The sequence below is a fragment of the Mastigoproctus giganteus genome, chromosome 3, assembly GCF_048544385.1.
Source record: "Mastigoproctus giganteus isolate SK-2022 chromosome 3, ASM4854438v1, whole genome shotgun sequence".
NCBI lineage: Eukaryota > Metazoa > Arthropoda > Arachnida > Uropygi > Thelyphonidae > Mastigoproctus > Mastigoproctus giganteus.
The window spans coordinates 232,989,494-233,012,060 of record NC_143577.1 but is presented as its reverse complement, the minus strand read 5'-3'; the positions used below and the strand labels follow the sequence as shown (position 1 = coordinate 233,012,060).

At 36.4% G+C, this 22,567-nt stretch overlaps 1 protein-coding gene across 1 annotated transcript in view; it reads right to left on the bottom strand.

Annotated features, from left to right (window-relative positions):
• Positions 1-22,567, bottom strand: part of LOC150088845 (gonadotropin-releasing hormone receptor-like) — a 101,931-nt gene that overhangs the window by 1,139 nt on the left and 78,225 nt on the right. The window contains exon 2 of the mRNA XM_090370937.1: positions 6,081-6,264. Coding sequence (XP_090227063.1) covers positions 6,081-6,264 — 184 coding nt within the window. The remainder of the gene's footprint in view (positions 1-6,080; positions 6,265-22,567) is intronic.

Genomic DNA, 22,567 nt, shown 5'->3' with positions numbered 1-22,567 from the left:
TGTTGGTTAATGGAACTGAAACTTTAAGATTCTTAGGCGAAAGAATGATAAACGATGGCAAGACGTATACATGAAGATAAAGTCAAGCAATCAATATTTGGATTGATTTTTAAAGCGAAGGAAAATGGCCAGAAGAATATTGTACAACCGTCATAGTACCAATACCAAAAAAATCTGCACCAACCAAATGCAAAGACTACAGAACCATTAGCCTCATATCACATGCATCAAAAATTCTACGAATAGAATCCTACATCGAACACTTTTTTAGAGGATGCACAAAAAGGAACTTTAAGATTCTTAGGCGAAAGAATGATAAACAATGGCAGGAATCTGTACGTGTGCTTTATTGACTATGCAAAAGCATTTGGGATGGTAATTTGGAACGAGTTTTTTCCTCTACTAGAAAACATGGGATGTCCACAAAGATTAATTAGGCTAATATTTGACTTGTATAGAAGACAAAAGGCCATCATCAAGTTAAACGGAGAATTGACAGACAGCAAAAATAGGGAGAGGAGTGAGTGAGGCAAGGATGCCTGCTTTCCCAAGGTTTATTTGCAGAATTAATAGTCAAAGAAGCATTTGATGGTAAAAAGTTAGCTATAAAGATAGGTGGAAGAACACTTAGCACAATCAAGTTTGCAGATGATCAGGTAATTCTTGAAGGTATCAAGAATTGCGATGGCAAAACAAGCATTTAGATCTCTTTACTAAGCCAAAGAAATATGTCACTAGACCTAAGAAAAAGAATTATGAAAACATACATTTGGTCAATTGCTTTGTCTTCAGCAGAGACATGGACATTAAACAAAACCAACTTGAAAAAAGTGGAGGCTTTTGAGATGTGGTACTGGCGAAGAATGGAGAAGATTAGCTGGACAGAAAAAAATGAGAGAGAATTGCTAAGAAGAATCAAAAGACAACGGCTACAATGGATTGGACACACCACGAGGCATAGAGGGATGTTACTGGATGTGCTGGAAGGGAAAATACCGGGAAAAAGAAAACAAGGAAGACAAGAAACACCATCATAAATACAATTCTGAAGGAAACTGGGCTTCAAAGCTATGCAAAAGTGAAACACCTAGCACAAGACCGGGAGAAATGGAAACAGTTCATCAAAGGGACAAACCAGTCGATAGACTGATACACTGAAGAAGAAGAAGAGATAGTATTATATGGAAAAACTTGGATACTAAGTCCCTAAGGCATATGTGCATAGAAGTAGTGTCCATATTTGGCTGATGCTATCTGCAAATCGCTTCTCAGCAGTCTTTTGATAGTGGATACAAAAGGAGGTTGTTCAAATCTAGTCTATTCCCAAAGTAAAGTGATTATACACTTTTCTCTTTCTTAAGTGGAAATATTATCAGACACTAGCGCGATTAGCTCAGTCGTTATGGTTGTCCTGACTGTCTTAAATCTTTGTCTAAACCTCTCTCAACTAGTTCCTTTGGTATGCCCTCGCATTCCAGATTCCATTGCTTATACAGTTTGGGTAATAATCAGAATCCACTTACTCTTCAACAAATATTGGCCTTTGATGCCCTTGAGTGAGGGTTGTTGTTTAAAATCCGCGAGTAGCGCATAGGTCACGGCAGTCGTTGGATATATTAGTTTCAAGATGTTCCTCCACCACTTCAACTCTATGTGCATTGGCGTTGTCGTGCACGAAAAGAAAATCTTAACCAATCCTTAAAATTTGCACGTAGGTTCGAGGATCTGTTCTCGGTATCTCTGCGAAGTTATGTAATCACAATCAATGACATAAAGAGGGGAGTGGCCGTTGATCATTATTATGCTCCATACGAGAACATTGTCTCCACTCTAAGGGTAACTTTCTCTGAAGTTGGAGGGATGGTACTGTATTCCTTTTTGCCTCCAGATGAAATAACGTCTAAAATCTGTTTGTAGGCTTAAACATGACTCATTAGAGAACAGAACTATACCCCATTTTTCAATTCTCCAAGTCACATGTTCATGGTACCAGTTTCGACGAGCTCTGCGGTGGTTTGGGATTAATGGGATGAAACAAATGGCTTCCTTGCGTAGAATCGACTTGAATTGAGCCTCCTTAACACAGTCCGGTTGGAATGTTTTCATCTGTGGCAGCAGCAACCTCAAGAGACAGATGATTAGGACATTGTAGCTTTCCGTCTTGCTCTTAGAGTCATGTATAGGTCTGTTGTGGTTAACGTAGCCCTAAAGCGACCTCGGCCAGCTCTTCTTGTAATGGTTCCTGTCTCCTGAAACTGCTTCCATAGTGCCAATGAGTGACACATTAAGCGAACGTGCCACCTCCATCTGCTTCAAGTTGTCAAACGGCCTCCATCTCAAACACTCAGCTTAATGACAACGTTTTGCCATCCTGAGTACTGGAGATGTGGCTATCCCAATGAGCGAGCCAAAAAACGGGAATGATGTGGGTACAGCTATTATTTTTATTGGCATGGATAATTTGCATAATGTGTGGCTCTGGAAGGTGGCAGATCAATTTCTATTGGATTCTCGAAATTTTCATCCCAGGATGCCTATTACAATATATCGAATGAAAAACATTTTGTTCTGTTAATTTTGTCGAGCAGTGTAGTACAAGCGTTGACAATACCATAGTCAACAAGGAAATCCACTAAATTGGCTATTTGGCTATTTGTAATCAACCACGCGATAAAATTTCACCAATCAGAAAACGTCCTTCGGATGCTAGCAATAAATGTCGCTTTGTACGTATTGAGCGTTTCTTACTTTGTCAAGCGTTTGCAGATCTCACATAAATCATCAGAAACGAGACGAATGAATCATCTGATAAGTCATTTATCTCTCAAGGAGCATCTGAATCGATATCATAAATCTTCCAGTAAACGAGCGATTTATGTACTTGAATATCTGTTTTGTTTTCATCCGGGTGAATTTTGGAGTCTGGCTAACGTTTCAACGCATTTTATCGATTTCCAGTTACTTTATCTCAAGCAAAACTATCAATAGTAAATGCAAGAAAACGGCCAATTTCGGGAATGTCTTTAACAAGGTGGTGAAGATTATATTACCAAAACAATTAAAATTATAAAACAACAGTGTATTATATGCGACCAAAGTCCGAGACCGGTTAAGTTGGCCACCTTTGGAATGAGTAAATAGCATATCACAGCTAGCTTACTGTGAAATTGCTCACTTCTTAAGAGTAGATTACTTGACTCTTCTGCAATGATAGTGGAGTCTTCTTGTATCTTGCCAGTACTATTGGCAGCGACTTCCACTTTCGTTGCATCCTTCTTTAAGCTGACTTATTAGCATCTTATTTTTCTTTAACTCTTGCATTGATGATCCTGACTCCCAATAACACCCTAGGTTTACCAAAAGAATTAAAATAGAAGAATCCCGAACAATCTTGATGATAAGAATCCTGAAGGTCCCAATGGTACTTCTATTCTGCTTAAAACTTCAGCTTTCTCCTGTCTTATTCCATGGCATTTGTATGAAAATTAAGCCATGCCCAGCCATTTCCTAGATAAGGATTTAAACCGTGTAGATAATGCAATGGTCTTAATTCTCAGAACAAATCTGTCTTTGCAACGAAGTTCCCTGGTATTGCAGTACTTTCAAATGGATGGCCCGTCCAAAAGGTTAATTGACCATTTCTTTAAAATGAATGGACCCTTGTGGAAAAAGACATGAGTTCGAGTCCCGTCGACGACGTGAGAAATTTTTTATGGGCCTTTTTCACACCGTGGCTGAGTTAATCGATCTCAGATGAGACTAGCATTGTTTTTTCTTCTGGAAAATCGACCACAGAAGACACGCAAGTTACAGACAATGTACACGGAGCAATATGGCCATAGTCGCTGATGCTACTAAAACCCTAATACAACAACTCTTGAAAGTAGTTCAATACCGGGCAGCACTTTGTAAAAGCAAGGTTGTAACTGAGAATATTTATCAAGAGAGATCTTTAATAAGAATCTCTTAGTTTAACCAAGAATCTTCGTCAATCTTTATCATAATCTTTTCATGATAAAGATAAAGCTTAACAGCACTCCAAAAGTAAGATTATTGATGTTGATAAACTACAGAAACAACTGCTCTTCAATAATCTACCTCTCAGTAGTAGACCCTTGAAAATAAGTAGCGTTGCTATGGCAACTGACTGGTTCATTACACTAGTAGGTAGTTAAGTTTCGAAGATGCCAGTAGGAATAAACATCCGATCTCCTGCCTAGTAACAGGAGTGAAGATTCTTATAATTTCTCGTTTTTTTTTTCCTTTCCTTTTAAAATTTAATATCTCCTTTAAATTATTTTCATTTTCGTTCCTTGCAACATGCAAATATCAAACTTGAATTCCATCTTGCTTTTAGTCAGCGTCTATAGAAACTTTTCAAAAGGAGAATTTAATCTTGACAGTTTGTGTATCCAAAAATGATCCAAAACTAGTCGAGCATATTTCGAAAAGTAATTCTATTTGAGAAATATTTGATGCGTGCTTTTTTGTAGATAGTATGGGTGCCATTTATTTTTGTCACCAGGTGGCTCTATTTGCTATCAGACGATTCATGTAATACAAAAAGGTGGGAGCGAATAGCGAGCAATATGAAACTATTGAGCTGAAGCGTTAACCTTTAGAAATACGAGTAAACAGATCGAGCAATACAGAGAAGATGGCTAATGTACGCACTTTAGGCGCGTTCGATATTTATTTCTTAAATTAGTTGATTTTTTTTTTTTTCTTTTTCTCTGGGTTAATGTAAGCGAAAGGTAAACTTGAAAGATGGCAGCAATGCAGTTGACATATAATAGTAGAGCTTCGAGACTGCCACTGTCTTATTCGAGCGTTGTCGTTTCCAGCTATTGTTTACAATTGCGTATAACTTTTTTTTAGACTGGTTTTCAGTCAGGAGAAGAGTGAGGTAATGGTTCTAAAGAGGAGTGGCGAGCCTGAAAGATATATTACAATAGAAGGGAAAGATTAAATTGGTTAACAACTTCAAGTAGCTTGGAAGCACAATCACAAAGACTGGAGTGATAGACGAAGAAATAAGTAGCAGGATACGATCTGGAACAGGAATATACCACTGAAGTGTAAGAAGGCCATATACCAGACCTATCAGATACCAATTTTTGATGTATGCTTCTGAAACTTGGACTAGGAGGAAAAAGGATGAAAGATTTGTGAGGGGTATAGCCGGAAAGACAAGATGCGATAAAATCAGGAATGATGTGATTAGGGAGAGAATTCAGGTTGAAAAACTCCAGGACAGGATCGAGAGATTCCTTTTGAAATGGTTCGGACGTGTTAAGAGGATGTTTTCCAAGAAGAATGTTTGATTTACAATTAAAGGACAAAAGACCAAGAGGAAGATCAAGAATGTGGTTGCAGGACATGATAAAGACCGATGTCATTAAGAGAGGAGGAGGAAACTGAAATGAAATCAATGATGGAGAGAAGTACATGGACAGAGCATGGTGGCGAGGCCTCTTACGTTGACCAGTGGAACATCGGATTATATTGTTCAATTATGGCAAATCATTCGATTATTTCATTTGATTATGTCAGTTGATTATGATCACTTTATGATATCGTTCGATTATGACAAATCATCGATTATTCATTCGATCATGGAAAAACATTTGATTTTTTAACTTTAGATCCACTTTCCGAACTGATTGCAAAAAAAAGGAACTCGTGCGATACAAAGGATGGCTAGGATTTTTTGTTTTTTAAATTGGTGGAGCTTTGTTCTAAATCCATCACATACGATGGATTTATAACAAGTCGCCTTGATATTGCACTACCTTCAAAAACTTCGAAAAGGTTACAGGTTAACTGTAGGATAGATCTGTTATTCAGTTGAGAGCAGGTGGTACTACTGGAAGTTCAATTAATTAACGCTTGCTGTCCAAATAACTTCGTTACCGGAGTCGTAAGTAAAAGGTCACAGCGTTCGTCTAACAGAATGGTTTTTCAACTCTTCAGAGAGATTCAAAATAATATTGATGGAATGACTCGTTATCTAAAAAGTGAACCACAAAATCGATAATACTAATATTGAGAAAATCATCACACATACAATAATCACTTACTGGAGATCGTGTAAAATGTACAGATGTAAGTAGTGATGAGGATTGCAAGAGGAAGGAGGAAGGTAAATACGAGGCTGATCGTAGTGTACAGTTGTTCCTGCCATGGAGCTGTGTAGAAGCCATAAGTGACACACTGATAGAAATCTTCCAAAAAAGGGCCACGCTGAACACGGAATATGAACAACTGCAAAAGTAAAGATTGGTTAAAAAAAGTATCATCTTGCTTCTTATTAAAGTATTTTTAATTCGCTGTAATTATTTTAATTTTTAAAACTATAAGAAAATCTGATGTTATTTAAAACTATAAAAAAACCTGATGTTACCGACACATTTTAAATACGTTTCTCAGGTCCTATTATGATTTCAACACTTTCGTAATGCACTTTACTTGTTTCCTCCTGGATTTTAATAATTGAAATATAACTCGTATTTCACAATGCAGTTTTTAAGGGGAATAGAGAGGGTTGTGAAGATTTGTTGGATAAATATGGGACTATGGAGAAAAAAATCAAATCATATTCAAAAAAGATTTTATTTTTTTATTCAAAGTAATTGCCACCTGATTGAATGCACTTTTTACAGTTCTAAAAGTTTCTGAAAAGAGTCAACGAAGGTGTCCAGAGAGATGATGTCATTTAGAGATCCCTTATCGCTTCTGATCTCAGAGATTCTTCAACAGATTTCTTTGATTGAATCTTATTAGAAGTATTTTCTGACTTCTATCGCTTGAAGGGCGTATCGTTTTAACCCAACCTTTTGTAGTTTATGTCCCAATTTCTCCCATCTTTATGTCTTGCTAAAGCGATCAACAGATTATTGTGGAATGATTATAGACCACAGGAGTGTGATGACGCATTTAAAGTGTTCAGTTATGAAGATGGTGTTTGGCTTGATTGCCCACTTGAGAGAACAACTATGTGTACTAGTCCCTATTGGGGATTTTGATGGCCTAAAAGACTGACGTTGCTTCTGCGTCAGATCCTTTATATGATTACCTATTGTCATTTTAGACATGAGCCAGAGTAACGATTTGAGTGAGTCTACTTATATTATGCGTGCATTAAGAATAGACTAAATATTGATCTAAATGTTAATAATAAGCCTTTTAATGTGTCTAGTCCTTTTGTGAAACAGGACACAGATTCCAAGTTCTCTTTTTCCTGAGGCCTTTTCCTCCTGGTGTTGAGAGGACGAAGGTCCTATCAACTGTTACCCACGAGGGAGACATTTACTTATGCTAAAGGAAGTGTTATGAAACCATTTTTATTTCAACATCCTTTAGGCAAGGAATCTAAACTCTACACAGTTACTTCTTTCCAACGAACAGCTCTCTATAGGATTCAGGACAGTTAATGAGAGATCTAAATTGGCTAATTCATCTTGAGTAAATATTTCTCAATGAAAGGTGTAATTGATCTTTAAGGAGATCAATTACACATTTGATCTTCTTAAAGATGAATTTTTCTTTTTTTCATAAATTTTTATTCTAAATTGATCAATTCCTGATAAGTTTCTATATTACAGAAGCACATTAGGCTAGGACAACTGAGTAGTGATTTAAGCTCCAGTACTAGATGGATGAGTGTTATGTCTGTACAAATGCCTACATATTAAGAGTTGGAAGTGTCTATTAATCTTTGGAGTTTCAAAGAATTATGATTGTTGGTTGGCATATCATCAATTTGCTAACGCATGCAATATGTCTTTGAAGTCAACAGCGTGTTGCGAATATATGAAAGACAAATGGTGGTACAAGAGATAAATCACTTCCTATATGATTGTTAAAGAGCATGGAAGCTCTTTAACAATCATATGGGAAGGTTCGAACCGGTTTCGAATCTCCCCTCAGCTGTGCGGTGGTACCTGACTGCATAGTAGTGCGCGGTCTAATTTATCTGCTACAATAACAGCGCATTGAGGAAGAAAGGGGGTAAATTTTCATACAGTGCCCTGTGAAGGACCAGTTCTCTGATTCAAGACGACAAAAAGTGGGTCTACTTCTTATTCTCAAGGAGATGTCTCTAGAAGAGTACTATGGATGAAAGCATCGAATACCCGATAATTGATAACGTTTTTTAAATTCAGTCTGGGAACTTTAAATAACAATTCTATTACTCTTTTCAGTTAAACACTAAACCTTTAAATAATTTTTCTTGTACATTCAATAATCCTTGATCTCATTACAGCAAGAATGCAAAACAGCATCTGTTACATGTTAATGCCCGTTGCACAACAAATCGCTACATTAACACCATCATTTACTCCTCCATTCTTTATGGAGTGCAGCTGTAGGGATCTTCAGCTTCGACTACTCTTAAGCGATTTGCACAGGAATTCTGGATGCTGAGATGGGTTGAATACAAGCACCAGGTCCGAGTTAGTCATAGTAGAACCCATCTCGCAACTGCAATCAGCATTTCCAGATTGCCAACAAGAGACATGCTAACAGCTACTGTCAAACTTCTTGCTGTACAACTGACGTTCCCCACGTGTGGGACTTCGGCTACTGAAGGATCTCCATCTGTGGCCTAAGAGCTATGCCGTCCCTGTGTCACAATAAATACCGACTCAGTTGCTTGGTCTAGTCTAACATCTGAACTGTGATTTCGTAAAATTCTCACAAGAACTAAGATATCGAAAATATATGCTGGATGTAGCTGAGTGGTCAAGGGCGAGAGTGCAATAGCAGGTGCTTTTTCTGTGAGAAAAAACCATGTTACCCTCTTCTGAGACGGACTAACTCAGCCACGTTGTGAAAAAGGCCCCTAAAAATTCCTCCCGTCATCAATGGGACTCGAACTCAGGTCTTTCCCACCTGGTGTGGGGAGGACGGCATTCTACCAACTGTGCTACCCACGAGGACTTTAATCTTAACTGACCATTACTGAAATGAAACCAAATAATGATGATAACCTATTACGAGAGCAAATAAAAACATTCTGAACCAAATTTGAACCTTAAGTACTTTATTATAAATTAATTCAAGTATACAAATATTGTACTTGATCAAAGTTATTAAAAAAATTATGTTCTCATATTTTTTGGAGGCAGTATACAGCTTTGAATCTAGACTATCAGAAAAACAACAACAAAAATATATTTTAACGATATATATTCCAGAATTCATTATTCTTCGTTTCGATGTTCATGGTGGTGAAAAAAAAAAAGGGGATTCGAATTGCAATATAAGAGACACTTTTATTTTTATATGCAGGCAGGTAATTGTGATATTGGCAGCGATGCAAAACCATGAATAGGAAAAAAAAAAGAAGAAGCATATTGGATAATGGCAGAACGAATGGGCTTGTCGTGTTATTAGCATCACGCACAGTTGGAAGGAAGTGAAGAAGTCGGGTTGGAATGTAAGTGGTCTAATATGTGCAATATCATCTGAGCATTTTTATTACAACTTCTCGCGCCAAGTTTTTCCCAAAGGTCTTCCTTTTTATGACTGTGAATTCGTTTAAGAGGAAAATTGTTCCCACAGAGACAATAATGCGCCGAAATTTATCTTAAACACGGAATTTTCTATGGATCGCAATAATTTCTCTAAGAACCAGAAACATTACAGTCAAGAAATTGTAGTCATGAATCTTCAGCGACACCTTTAATCATACTTAAGGCGGCCACAGGAAGAAATCCATCTTGTTGGATCTAAAGTGGCGACCTGACCGGAAACGAAGTTTGCTTGTGATCCATCGTGCATTAGCCATGCATTAGTTGTCTGCCAGTAAGCACACACATCCACAAGTGTACAACATACGAACCATGATCTATGACGTCACAGTCTTCGAGATGTTCTTAAGCTCTTTCAATAAGAGATTGATTACGTTTGGTCTGCGATAAATCCTCCCGATTAAGAAGAAAATGGTAAGAACGTTACGTGACAGGAAGAAGTAATGTAGGACATTTTATGTTTGGCTCGATAATCGTAATGTCAATGACATTGGGCACATAATCAGTAGAGTTTCGCTCATCCTAATGGAAAGGGAAAGTTTTTATTAAAAGCTGTCTTTTTGTTACCATCAGCACAACATTTGAATCCTTGGAGTATTTTTCACAGCGAAACAGTCTCATTATATTTTTGTTTCGTGCCACCTGGATATTCGCGAACTGGGCAATGAGATCCAGCTGTTTAAAGCAGAAATGGCAAAACACAAAGGTTTTACTTGACGCACAGAGGTTAAAAACAGCCTTCTGTATTTACTCTTCGGCCCCTCAACTGTCAATCAAAGTGTGATTTTAATGCGCTCTATTTCGAGATGGAAAAACATTGGAAAAGGATTTTAAATTGAATTTCCCGGCTGCATAGCTAGAGAGATTGCTTACGTATTTCTCTTCTTTATCTTGTATTTGTTGTCATACAATATTATTAATTAATAATTAATTATTATTTATTTTATAAATTTTACGTATTATTTGTGCGATAGAGATAGTAAATAATTTAAGTCTTTTTAATATAATATTATTAATTAATAATTATTTTATGTAATTTATACATTATTTATTTTATTAATATTGATTGTGAAATATATTCGATTAATAATTTGGCTGTACAGCTTTCTTTTCATTCTTTATCGTATTTTTGTATAATATAGTATTATTAATCGATAATAATTATTTTGTAATTTAAGTATTATTTTAATAATATTTTAGTGGAAATATTTAGTGGGATATATCTGTGAGGGCGCTGCGATCGATTCTGGAAAGTAGAAAAATAAGATTTGAGTATTTCAAATTCTGTCTCTTACTCAATCCAACCATGCATTTTTATCTTAAAATATTTTTATGGGGAAACTTTTTCGAACTTTTCTCATAAACTTTTTGAAGTATTTCCACAGAATTCTATTTGGTTATAAAGAGAGAAAGTTTTTTGTGAGCTGAGTTAGGGAAGTTTTTAACTTGATCAAGTTAAAGAAAAAGAAAAAGGAAAGGTAAAGGATAAATAAACTGAGAAATTATGCTATAAATGTTATTTGTATTAAGAATTATTCAGAATACAAACGTGATGAATGACTTCATTAACACAAACTAGAATAAAATTTCAGTTTCTCAAAATTATTGCGATAATTATTATGAAAATTGATTTGATAGTATTATTATTGATTTGAGTTTATTATAATTGATTTGATTTTGATAATTGATTTGATTATGGTATTATGATAACTGATATGATTATATTATTATGTTAATTGCTTTGATTATGATATTATTATGATTAAGAAAATTGATTTGATAGTATTATTATTGATTTGATCTTATTATAATTGACTTGATTATGATGATTAATTTGATATTATTATATTCGATATTTTTATTATGATAATTGATTTGATTATGGCATTATGATAACTTATTTGATTTTATTATGATTTGGCCGATTATCACTAGTATATTTAATAAATTACTGTACAGGTTCTATTTTTTTTTTTTTTACTTTACTTCTTTTTTAACTTTCTTCCTCTTTTATTAATTTTGTTGGCAAAATCCATAAAAATTAACTCAAGAATAGTTATGTATACAATGAATACATAATGTATACAACAACTATTCATATTATTATGATAATTGATTTTATTATGATTTGACTAATTATCACTAGTCACAGGTTAGCACTGTGCTAATCAACCTATGATAATCAGTGCTAATCAGTCACCTGTGACTGATTAGCACTGATTATCACAGGTTGTATTTTTTTTTTTTTTTTTTTTTTTTACTTTTCTTCTTTTTAACTTTCTTCCTCTTTTATAATTTTTTTTTTGTGATTTAGTTGCTGTACTATTCATGTACTATACAACTATTCATGAGTTAATTTTCATGGGCATTGATCTACTGACTGTATTATTATGATAACTGATTTCATATTATTATATTTGATATTATTATGATAACTGATTTGATTATGATAATTAATTTGATATCATTATATTTGATATTATTATATTTAATAGTATTATTATGATAATTGATTTGATTATATTATTATGTTCATTGATTTTATAATGATTTATAATGATTTGACTGATTATCACTTATATATTTAATAAATTACTGTTATAGGTTCTACTTTTTACTTTTCTTCTTTCTAACTTTCTTCCTTTTTTATTACTTTTTTTGTGATTTTGTTGAATGCTGTACAACAAGTTCATGAGTTAATTTTCATGGACATTAATCTACTGACTGTATTATTATGATAACTGATTTCATATTATTATATCTGATATTATTACGATAATTGATTTGATATCATTATGTTCGATATTATTATGATAATTGATTTGATTATGACATTATGATTATGATAATTGATTTGATTATGACATTATGATTATGATAATTGATTTGATTATGACATTATGATTATGATAATTGATTTGATTATGACATTATGATTATGATAATTAATTTGATATAATTATGATAATTTATTTTATTATGACATTATGATTATGATAATTAATTTGATAGTATTATATTTAATATTATTATTAAATTATTATTATTAGTATTATTGATTTGATTATTATAATTAATTTGATATTATTTTATTTAATAGTATTATTATGATAATTGATTTCATTATATTATTATGTTCATTGATTTTATTATGATTTGACATATATTTAATTTAATAAATTAATTAATTAATAAATTAATTAATATATTTAATAAATTACTGTATAGGTTCTATTTTTTTTTTACTTTTTCTTCTTTCTAACTTTCTTCCTCCTTTATCATTTTTTTTTTCAGAACCATGTGAATAGTTAGAAATTAAAATATTGTTTAATATTTTTTCCGATAATTATTTATAGATGATACAATGCAGTCTTAATACAGTATTAATTACTAAGGCACGACATTATGAAAAATGCCGATTTCTTCAAGAGGAATGTTTGTCCTGATGTTGTTGTTGTTGTTGTAGTACGGTTTTAGGATCAGCTTCAGCGACTAAGACTATATTGTTTGTAAATTGCGTGTGTTCTGAGGTCCATTTTCAGTTTGCTGGACGAAAAACTCGAGTTTCTGGGAGGATAAACTATGCTATCTTCGCCTGGGACTGACTAACTCAGCCACGCTGTGAAAAAGGCCTATAAAAGATTCGAATTGCGGTCTTTCCCACCCGGTGTGGGGAGGACGGCGATCGTACCAACCGTGCTACCCACGAGGACGCTTACCCTTAGTACAGGACCTCGTTAATGTGCTAATTGAACATGGACATGCCACAGGGTACGTGTACGTGGGGGAGGAAATGTATGCAGAGAACTCGACTATGACACAGAAGTAAATAGATAATCATTACAATTATTAATAGTGTAGTAAATCTGTTGTGAACTTTGCAGAAGCTTTTCATGCAAGTAAAGGTAGCCGTTTTAAGAAACTGCAATGCTTTTTATATCTTAGAATAGAGTGGACAGTTTATTCAGCTGTCTGAAGCTCATTAATCCGAAATTGGCACTCATAGGCCATGACTAACAGTCACTATTAACAAACGACTGAGAGAAGTCGAGGGGTCAGTTGTTACTCTCCATTGCACCGTATGCCTCTTACGCCATAACCACGTCGTCAGCCAGAGAGAGCCGATTCAGGTCTGGAGAAGTGAAACAGCAGAATTTCATACACATCTGGTTACCTTGTTTGTATTACTGATGAATATTTAATTATTTCAGTTAATGCGAGATTGCACACAGTTCAAGTATTCGTTGAATTGCAAACAGAAAGCATCTGCAACAAATCCACGGTCATTTTACTCAGACATCGAGTCAGTAATTATTTAGAAGAATGCGGCCCAAAACGATGTAAATCGCAATTATAGGAAAAATTAAGCCAAAATGTCTCGCGATAAGTTAAATGAGAGACATTCTTACAGCCAGAAAATCCTCTTTCGGGCTTTATAGTATTTTCAAATAGAACAGCAATCATTATCTTGGACTCCACTTTATTATGGTTAGCGCATTTCATTGCAACAAATGCATTCGAAATTCCCATGTGTACAATTTAATTAGACGACTTTGCAATTGAATGAACTGATTAAACTCAGCGGATTAACTATAGAAAACGTTTGGGGGAATAAAGGGGAGGAGTCAGTTCACAAAAGGGTCCCTAAAGGACAAAGTGATGAACGGCTCCCTCTTACGCTTTGTTCGAAAGTGAATTTGCACGTTATTGTTAGGTCAATGTCTGGTCATTCTATATGTTGCAGCTGGGGGGTTTTGGAGTCTCAATCACGTGTTTATCTACTTGTCGACAACTGGAGGAATTTATAAAGTCCTTTTGAGATCGATTATTCCTAGAATGGAATAAAGAGGGGGGTCAGTTTCCAAAACATCCCCGAAAGATTTGGTGTTGGTAGACGTATCATTTAAATTATAGTCATTTAAAGAATGCAATCTTGTACAAATACTAGACAGTCTGTTAACTTCGGTGTCTGTTTTTATTTGTTAGTACATCGTCAAGCCGAATGTTGTTTATTTATTTATACACTCATGAGGCAAAACATTATGGCCAACTATCTAATAACCTGATGGGCCGCTCTTCGCCATGATAACTGCTTGCACTCGGCATGTAATTGACTCCAAGAGACCGCGGAAGCTATCCTCAGGTATCCTGGACCAGCTGGACAGAAGGACATCTCGGAGTTCAGCAACGGAGCGAGGCACTAGTGTGGGATTCTTAATGCTGCGTTTCACCGCATTCAACAAATGATCGATGGAACTGATATTGAGGAATTTGGCGATCATGAGAGCACACAACATGTTTGGACATGATCTCGAACCATTCCCGCACAATGCGGACTTTTTGACACGGAGCGCTTTTTTGTTGAAGCAGTCCAGTGCCATCTGGATACACGGTAACCATGTAAGGCCATAAAAGTGCCGAGGTAGCATATGGCAGAGAGATGTGTTCACTAGGGATGAGGGGCCCAAGTGATGTCCATGAAAACAGTCTCCAAACCATGATACCACCACTTCCGGCCAGTTTTTGTCCAACCGTGCAGTCTGGTTTCAGTTGTTCACCTGTTCGCTGTTGAATACGCACCAGTCCATCATCATGATGGAGCTGAAAGCTTCATTCATCAGACCAAGCAACTCTTTTTCCAGTCCTCCAACGTCCAAGAACGGGGCCATTAATTGAGCGAACGTAAGCCATCTGTTGTCCTAGACAGCACGTGCCAACCGCTGTTTACTTCGAATGTTAACCAGTGATGATCTCTCCCATCCTGGAACGTTCGGTGTTGTGTGTCCTTCTTTGGGCCATTCTCACCACACCACTATGGCGTTCCCAAGTTACTGAAATTCTGGTTCCGCTAACGCAAATCCTTCCCCGTTCAAACTCCATCAGGTCCGTCCCTTCATCCATTGCACGTGCACCATACTGATGAGCTTACAGTCACTACCGTGCTGTTACTATATATGTTTCATCGGATGATGTCACTTCTAGATGCTGTGGGAGATAGGAGTGGTCATAATATTTTGGCTCACGAGTGTATTTATAAATTAATAAACATATTTCAAAAATGACCTACCGCAGTACTCCTGGTCGTTACTTTTGGATCTAATTAAAATAAAACGAAAATAAATAAATGTTCTAATAAAAAAATGGTCTAAAATAAGCTAATATGAAAATAATTCCAAAAGTGACACTTGGTGGTTACTCTCGTATCTAACTTTTGTATAGTAGTAGTGGCATGTGATGTAACAAAGCAAGTGTATGAGCTTATGCAGCATCAGCCAAAAAAAAAAAATTACAAAACAATTCCCTCTAAATGTTTGTCCAGTTCCTCCTTAAATTTATTTTACCTATCAACTTCCACAACGACGGATGGAAGTTTGTTCCAGCAATTAACCACCCGCTGGCTAAAGGCAAATCTCCGCACATCTATTCTACATCTGTCCTTTCTTAATATGAAGTTATGCTCCCTTAGGTTCGTAGTCTCAACAAGTTAAAGAATCCCATCATAATTTAGCGTGCTCCACCCATTCAAGGCCTTATACACCTCAATCAGATCATCTAGCAGGTGCCTAGTCTCCAGCCGCTGCAATTTGCAGAACATAAGTCTCTCTCTTGGTAAGAGGATCCCTTCATTCCCCTCACCAATCTTGTTGCCCTTCTCTGTACACGCTCAAGCAAATCTGCATCCTTCCTAAAATGAGGCGTCCAGACATGTACGCAGTACTCAACGCGTGGCCTCACCATTGCCTTATACAGAGGGACAATCACCTCCTTTTCCCTGCTAGCAAAATTCTTGTATATCATTGACAAAACCCCATGACCTGCTCTGGCAGCGTGTCTGCATTGCTCAGAAAACTTCATATCTCACTGCAGGTCTCCCAATTACTCCCAGGTCTTTTTCATTTTCTACCACCTTAAGTGTAGTACCACACAGTTGGTACGTTTCTCTGGGGTTACTTCTACCCATATGCAGTACTTTGCATTTTTCGATGTTAAACTTCAGTTGCCACTTCTAAGCCCATCTGCCGAAATTTTCTAGATCCTTTTGCAGTAACACACTGTCATTAACAACCCTACCAACCTTTGTATCATCTGCAAACTTCGACACTAAGCTTGATATACCTTCATCAATATCATTGATAAATATATAAAACAACAGTGGACCCAAAACCGAACCCTGTGGGACTCCACTAATAACATTAGTCCACGAAGAGCAGCACCCACGATTACCACCCTCTGTCTTCTCCCACTCAACTATCCTTTTATCCATTGTAGCAACTTACCCTTAATACCATTCTGCTCCAATTTGTACAGTAGTCTTCCATGCGCAACCGTGTCAAAAGCTTTCCTGAAATCCAAATATATAATATCAAAATTATTTTTTGCATACAGTTCTTTGTAACCACATCATAATAACCAATCATATTTGTCAGACAAGACTTTCCCTTAACAAACCCATGCAGTCTTGTCTAGATGATCCTGCAATGCATCTTTAACCAGTGAGTCTATTATTTTAACCGGAACAGAAGTTAAACTAACTGGTCTGTAATTACTCGTGTCACCCTTCGATCCCCCTTTATGAATTGGGGACACATTTGCACATCTCCAGTCCGTGGGGACCTTCCCTGAGTCCAAAGATGCTCTCATAATTATGGTTAAGGGTTTGCTTACTTTCTTTGCCACCTCCTTTAATATAACCGGATAGATTCCATCCACCCCAGGTATAACTGTATCATTTATAAACATGCCAAATATGAACAGTTTCCATCAACATTCCAATAATTACTGTGTGGAACGAGTCGTATTAATTTACCTAATATTTTCAGTGGCACCTTTTACATTTTGACTACATATTTGAAATAATTGCTTTTATTCTTTCCATCCTAAATACTTTTGTGCGTGTTACGAATTATGAGAGACATTTGGCAACTAGCCAAGAATCTTATTCGTTTCACAAATTTTCTCTCTATCCATTTGATGTTTTTTGTTGTTTAATTCTTTGTTCCAGTTATTCTAAACATTAACAAGATTGCGTTGACAAAGCTGCAGATTACAGTGTACAATAAATAGAGAATAAAGTTTTTTTGTAAAAAGTATTTCTCCTTTCTTACAAAATGATCTCAACCCAGCATGGTAGACAGCACACAAGAGGGAATCATATGCCACAGCTGACAGTCCACTGGTCACGAACATGATCTTATGAGAAAAATAACACTGCCACTCACACGTGGTCTATTAAAGATGTCAAAAATAGAGAAATGAAATGTGGAGGATTTTGTTGGCAGGATGTCACCTTAGTAGTCAAGATTCCTAAGTCGACACGAAAGCATTCATAAATTTGCAATGTCAACTTCACAAAGCTTGACACCACATCACATAAAATGAATTAGAATATAATGGAAGAAAAAACTCATAACTCACAAAGATGGAGAAAAAAACTCACAAAGATGAAGAATTATGTTCATTGTAGTGTAGAGACAAACTTATTTCGTAATTAAACAGGTTCACTAATTAGTCTTGAGATTTAAGTTTCAGAGAAAGGAAAGATTTAAGTTAATTATATCGAGAAACTTTTATATATTAATAATTAAAACTGGATTCCTGCATTTGAAAAGAAAACAATGGAATGCTCATGAAAACGGAACCGGAAGTAGAGAGAGTTATCGATTAAGAACAGCGTGTTTGTAAAATAAGTATTATGATACGTAGAAATACGTAATAATTTAAATTATTTATTTTATTATTTAATTATTTAGTATATAAAACTAATGACAGTTAATGAATGTTAAATTTTAATTGTATAGCTAATTTTTATCTATAAATTTTAATAATATATTTAGTTAAATATTACACACCAATTCGTAATTAGAATTAGTTTTGTATTTAAAATAAACCGGAAGCGGAAATAGCTCATTTGTCTTTAAAATTAATGAGATCTTTCATTTTTGAGATTATTTTTTAAAATTTAAAAAATTATCTGAGATTATTTTTAATTTATCTAGTTTTACAAATATTTATTGGAAATATTGATTTACTCGTCCTTAATTTTAATTTTAATTTTATTTTATTAATTTTATTAATTATTTATTTATTCATTAATTGTTTATTCATTAATTATTTTATTTTATTAATTTTATTTTATTAATTTTAATTTTATTAATTTTAATTTTATCTTTCCTTAATATTTATTAAGGAAAGATAAATAGAGGAAATAATGTAAGCAAGATATTTTACTGATAAAGAAAAGCAATAAACTGTATCAAATAAAGTACACTTACTGGTCAAAAAATTAGAAACCTTTATTCAATATCTATTAGTGACACCTTTTGTCCGAATTACAACCCTTACATATGATGGAATGGATTCAACTGGATGTCTGAGGGAGTCTAGCTCACCATTCTTCCACAAGGATGTCGGCTGTTGTATTGTGGTTGGAAGAGAACTGCAAAGCGGTACTGCCCTTTCCAAAACATACCACACATTCTCAATTGGATTCAGTGTCCTGAAAATATTCAATGAATCCATTGAAATCCGTGTAAAAATGTAGCATTGCAGGGTGATGGTCCGATACGACTGAAAGAAATTCATTGGTGGTATGAAAGAAATCCATTCAACGGTATGAATGGACCCAGTCCATTCCTCCAGCTACTTGATGGTGGACACGAAATAGTCTGGATGATGGCTTCGTGTGGTCCACAGTTTCACCCTGCCATTGGTGCATAAAAGCGTTGATCGAGACTTCTCACACCACATGACCTCATTGCACTGCTCCACAGTCCAGCTTTGGAGTTGGTTGCACCAGTGGAATCTTTTGATTTCTTATAGAAAGAAGGGGCTTTTGTATAGGCACACGACCACCAACTCCCAAATTCTTCAATTCCCGTCATATAATTAGATTGTAAATGGATCTTTCTTTAGGGCTGCGTCCTCATTTCGTCTTTCACTCATTGTACACTTTTGAGATGGTTGCTTTCGACACACCACTGATATCCTTTGTTTTTCTCAGTTGCGGCTCTTGCTTAACGTACTCCAACCTTTCCGTAAGATAAAGATCTCCTGTCTTCTTCAAGGCCGGATCGATTAAGAAGCTCCAGGGTTATTTGATATCAAGGACTTGTGATCAGACCATGTGACAATTGCCATTTACATACCGCACTCTTAAAAGTTAGACACATTTTCCTATTGCAAAAAGGTTTCTAATTTTTTGGCAAGCGAGTGTAGAACTCAAATAGGAAGACAGTTTATCGATAACTGTTGATACACCTGTCAGCAGGAATTAAAAACAAAAGCTCGCTTAAGGAATGCACATGCTAGATAAGCGTGAAGGCAAGAAATGGAGTAAGAATCCTATGACAGTCAATAAATGGATTCCATTAGGACGTTTTTTAGCTTAAGGATGAAAAGAATACCATAGAAAGAGAGATAGGCAACAAGAAGTGACAGAAGACTAAAAGGAGCAATCATAGTAGGGTAATCCGATTTGTGGTATTCAATATGGTGTCTTTGGCAAAAGAAAGAGGATAAATTTGATTTCATTGTTTTCAAGCGATTCAAAAGAGGCTTGGGCAATTTGTATTCTAGCAAGATAATGCGACCTCTCATATTTTTAGTATGGTTCGAGAATAGTTCGTCCAACATGTGCTGACATGTGCTACCTGGGTCACCTAATTCGCCTAATTCCAAAGATCTCTGAGATCGAGAGATTCTGCAGTTGGATCCTCAATCACGGACTATCGGAGATCTATGGATCCAACCCTGGCGACATGGTCCAATATATCTCCTGCAACGTTGAGAAGCTTTATAGAATCCATTCCTCTCTGTTTGATGGCAGTACTGGTGGCAAAATGAGGACATAACCACCAGGTAGGAAGTTGTAATGTTTGACTGGACACTTGTATTGGAGCTTCTCATAGATTGTGCCGTTGGTCTAATCTTTCGCTAATATGCCCAAAAAGGAGACTTCAAAGGTAACTGGGCAACGCGACAATGTCACCCCTCTCTATAGTGTGCGAACCCACCGCTTGGCATGGTAATTTGATGTTAATATGGATAAACGTCGTGAGTTAACTGACTTTAAAAGAGGGATGATAGTGGGTGCCCGACGCATGGGTCACTCTCTCGTGGAAGTGGTACAGAAATTGCACTATCCCCATTCGATAGTATCAAGAGTGTATTAGGAATACGCCATTTCTGTCCATCTCATCGTGGACAGCGCTGTGGGCTGAGAAAGGTGGTGGATGAACGTGGCCGTTGATGTCTGTCTCGCATTGTTTCAGCCAAACGGAGAGCGATACACAAATCACCACAGACTTCAAACGAGGGAGATGTCAGAAACGTCTCCACCAAGATCATCAGGCGATCATTAGCTACAATAGGTTGTGGGATCCACCAGAGTCCCATCGCTAACTCCATGACAAAGGACTGTACGTCTCAACCTCAAATGGGCGAAAGAACATCTGTACTGGACCTTGGAGACGGGTCTCCTGGTCCGATGAGTTCCATTTCCAGTTATTTCAAGCAGACTGAAGGGTATGTATCTGGCGGAGACCGAACGAAGCTATCCACCCGTCATGTCAACAAGGAACTGATCAGGCAGGGGGACGGCCAGTATTGGTCTGGAGCGTGTTCAACTGGGACACGTTGAGACCTCTGGTATCGTCTAAACGCATTTCTGAATGATTCAAGTTATGTGTCCATTGTTGCAGACAGTCTGCATCCCTCCATGATCATCGTGCACCCACATGGCAATGGACCCTTCTAGCAGGACAATGCGCCTCCCCCACAGAGCCGTGGTGCTTAGAACATTGAAGAGCATTCCGCAAATTTTACCACCAAGGAATGGCCTCCTCGTTCACCGCACCTGAACCCTGTGCAGCATCTTTTGGGTGCTGTGGAAAGGTCCGTTCGAGCTTTGGATCGTCCACCCAGGAATGCGATGGAATTATGGAGAGATGTGCAGCAAGCATAGATGGAAATACGTGTGGAACGCTTTCGTGGACTCAATGTCTCGTCTCGTGACTGCCCTTATCCGGGCGAAACCCATTATTAGGTAGGTGTCCCATGATTTCTGTCCACTCAGTGTAATACGATAACAAGATGATTCAGTGTAAAGAAATCTAGAGGGCAGCACTCGATATTCATGTTTATCCAGGATTACAGGAAGCTGGAAGTTGCTGAATGTTACAGAATATGCAGATTAGGAGGTGGACAAACACGCGAGACATGAGAAACTTCAAAACTTTCTTAAACTTCTTATAAATAATACGTTGAACTTTCTTCCCCTCATTTGCATGGAAAGCTAATTTATCACCAGGCGACATTACAACTGAACTCAATTGATGCAGATGGGTAGACGCTATAAACAATCTTTGATTATCCATACGAGGTTTGGATGGTTATTTTTCTTAAAAACTCCAAGAATAACTCCTCTTAACGATGTACCTGAAAGTCATAGCGATGTGAATTCTCGAGAGCAATCGAAAATATTTACATAAACGGCAAGCTGTAATTTCTGTTATCTCAAGACGTGGAATAAGATTCTTAGAACGATCCAGGGATGTATTGGTTCTTTTGATGACTTCCTCCATTATTTCTTCCTCCACTCCATCAAACAACTAAATGATTATTTCGTTTTTGATCGAAGCCAGCATCCTTTATTACCTGGTCAGAGATTATTCTTGCGCTTTAATTTCCGAATCCTCTTCTTAAATTCAGCAATTTTACATCACAAATATCATTATTTACATACTTTGCAGAGAATGGGATTCATTAACGATTGTTTTTCGTGGTTGTTTGGGTGTCTCTGTCATATGTGGGGTTTCTACACTCAGGCGCAGAAAGTTATGGAAGATAGACAACACGGGTTCACTGCTCGATAAAATTAACAGGCAAAGAAAGGTGGCGTAATAGTGATGAGTCCCTTTTTAGCCTGCAAACAGATTCTAGACGTTGTCATCTGGAGACAAGGAGGAATGCGGTACCATCCCTCCAACATCAAAGAAAGGGACACTTACAGGTACCGAGAACAGATCCTCGAA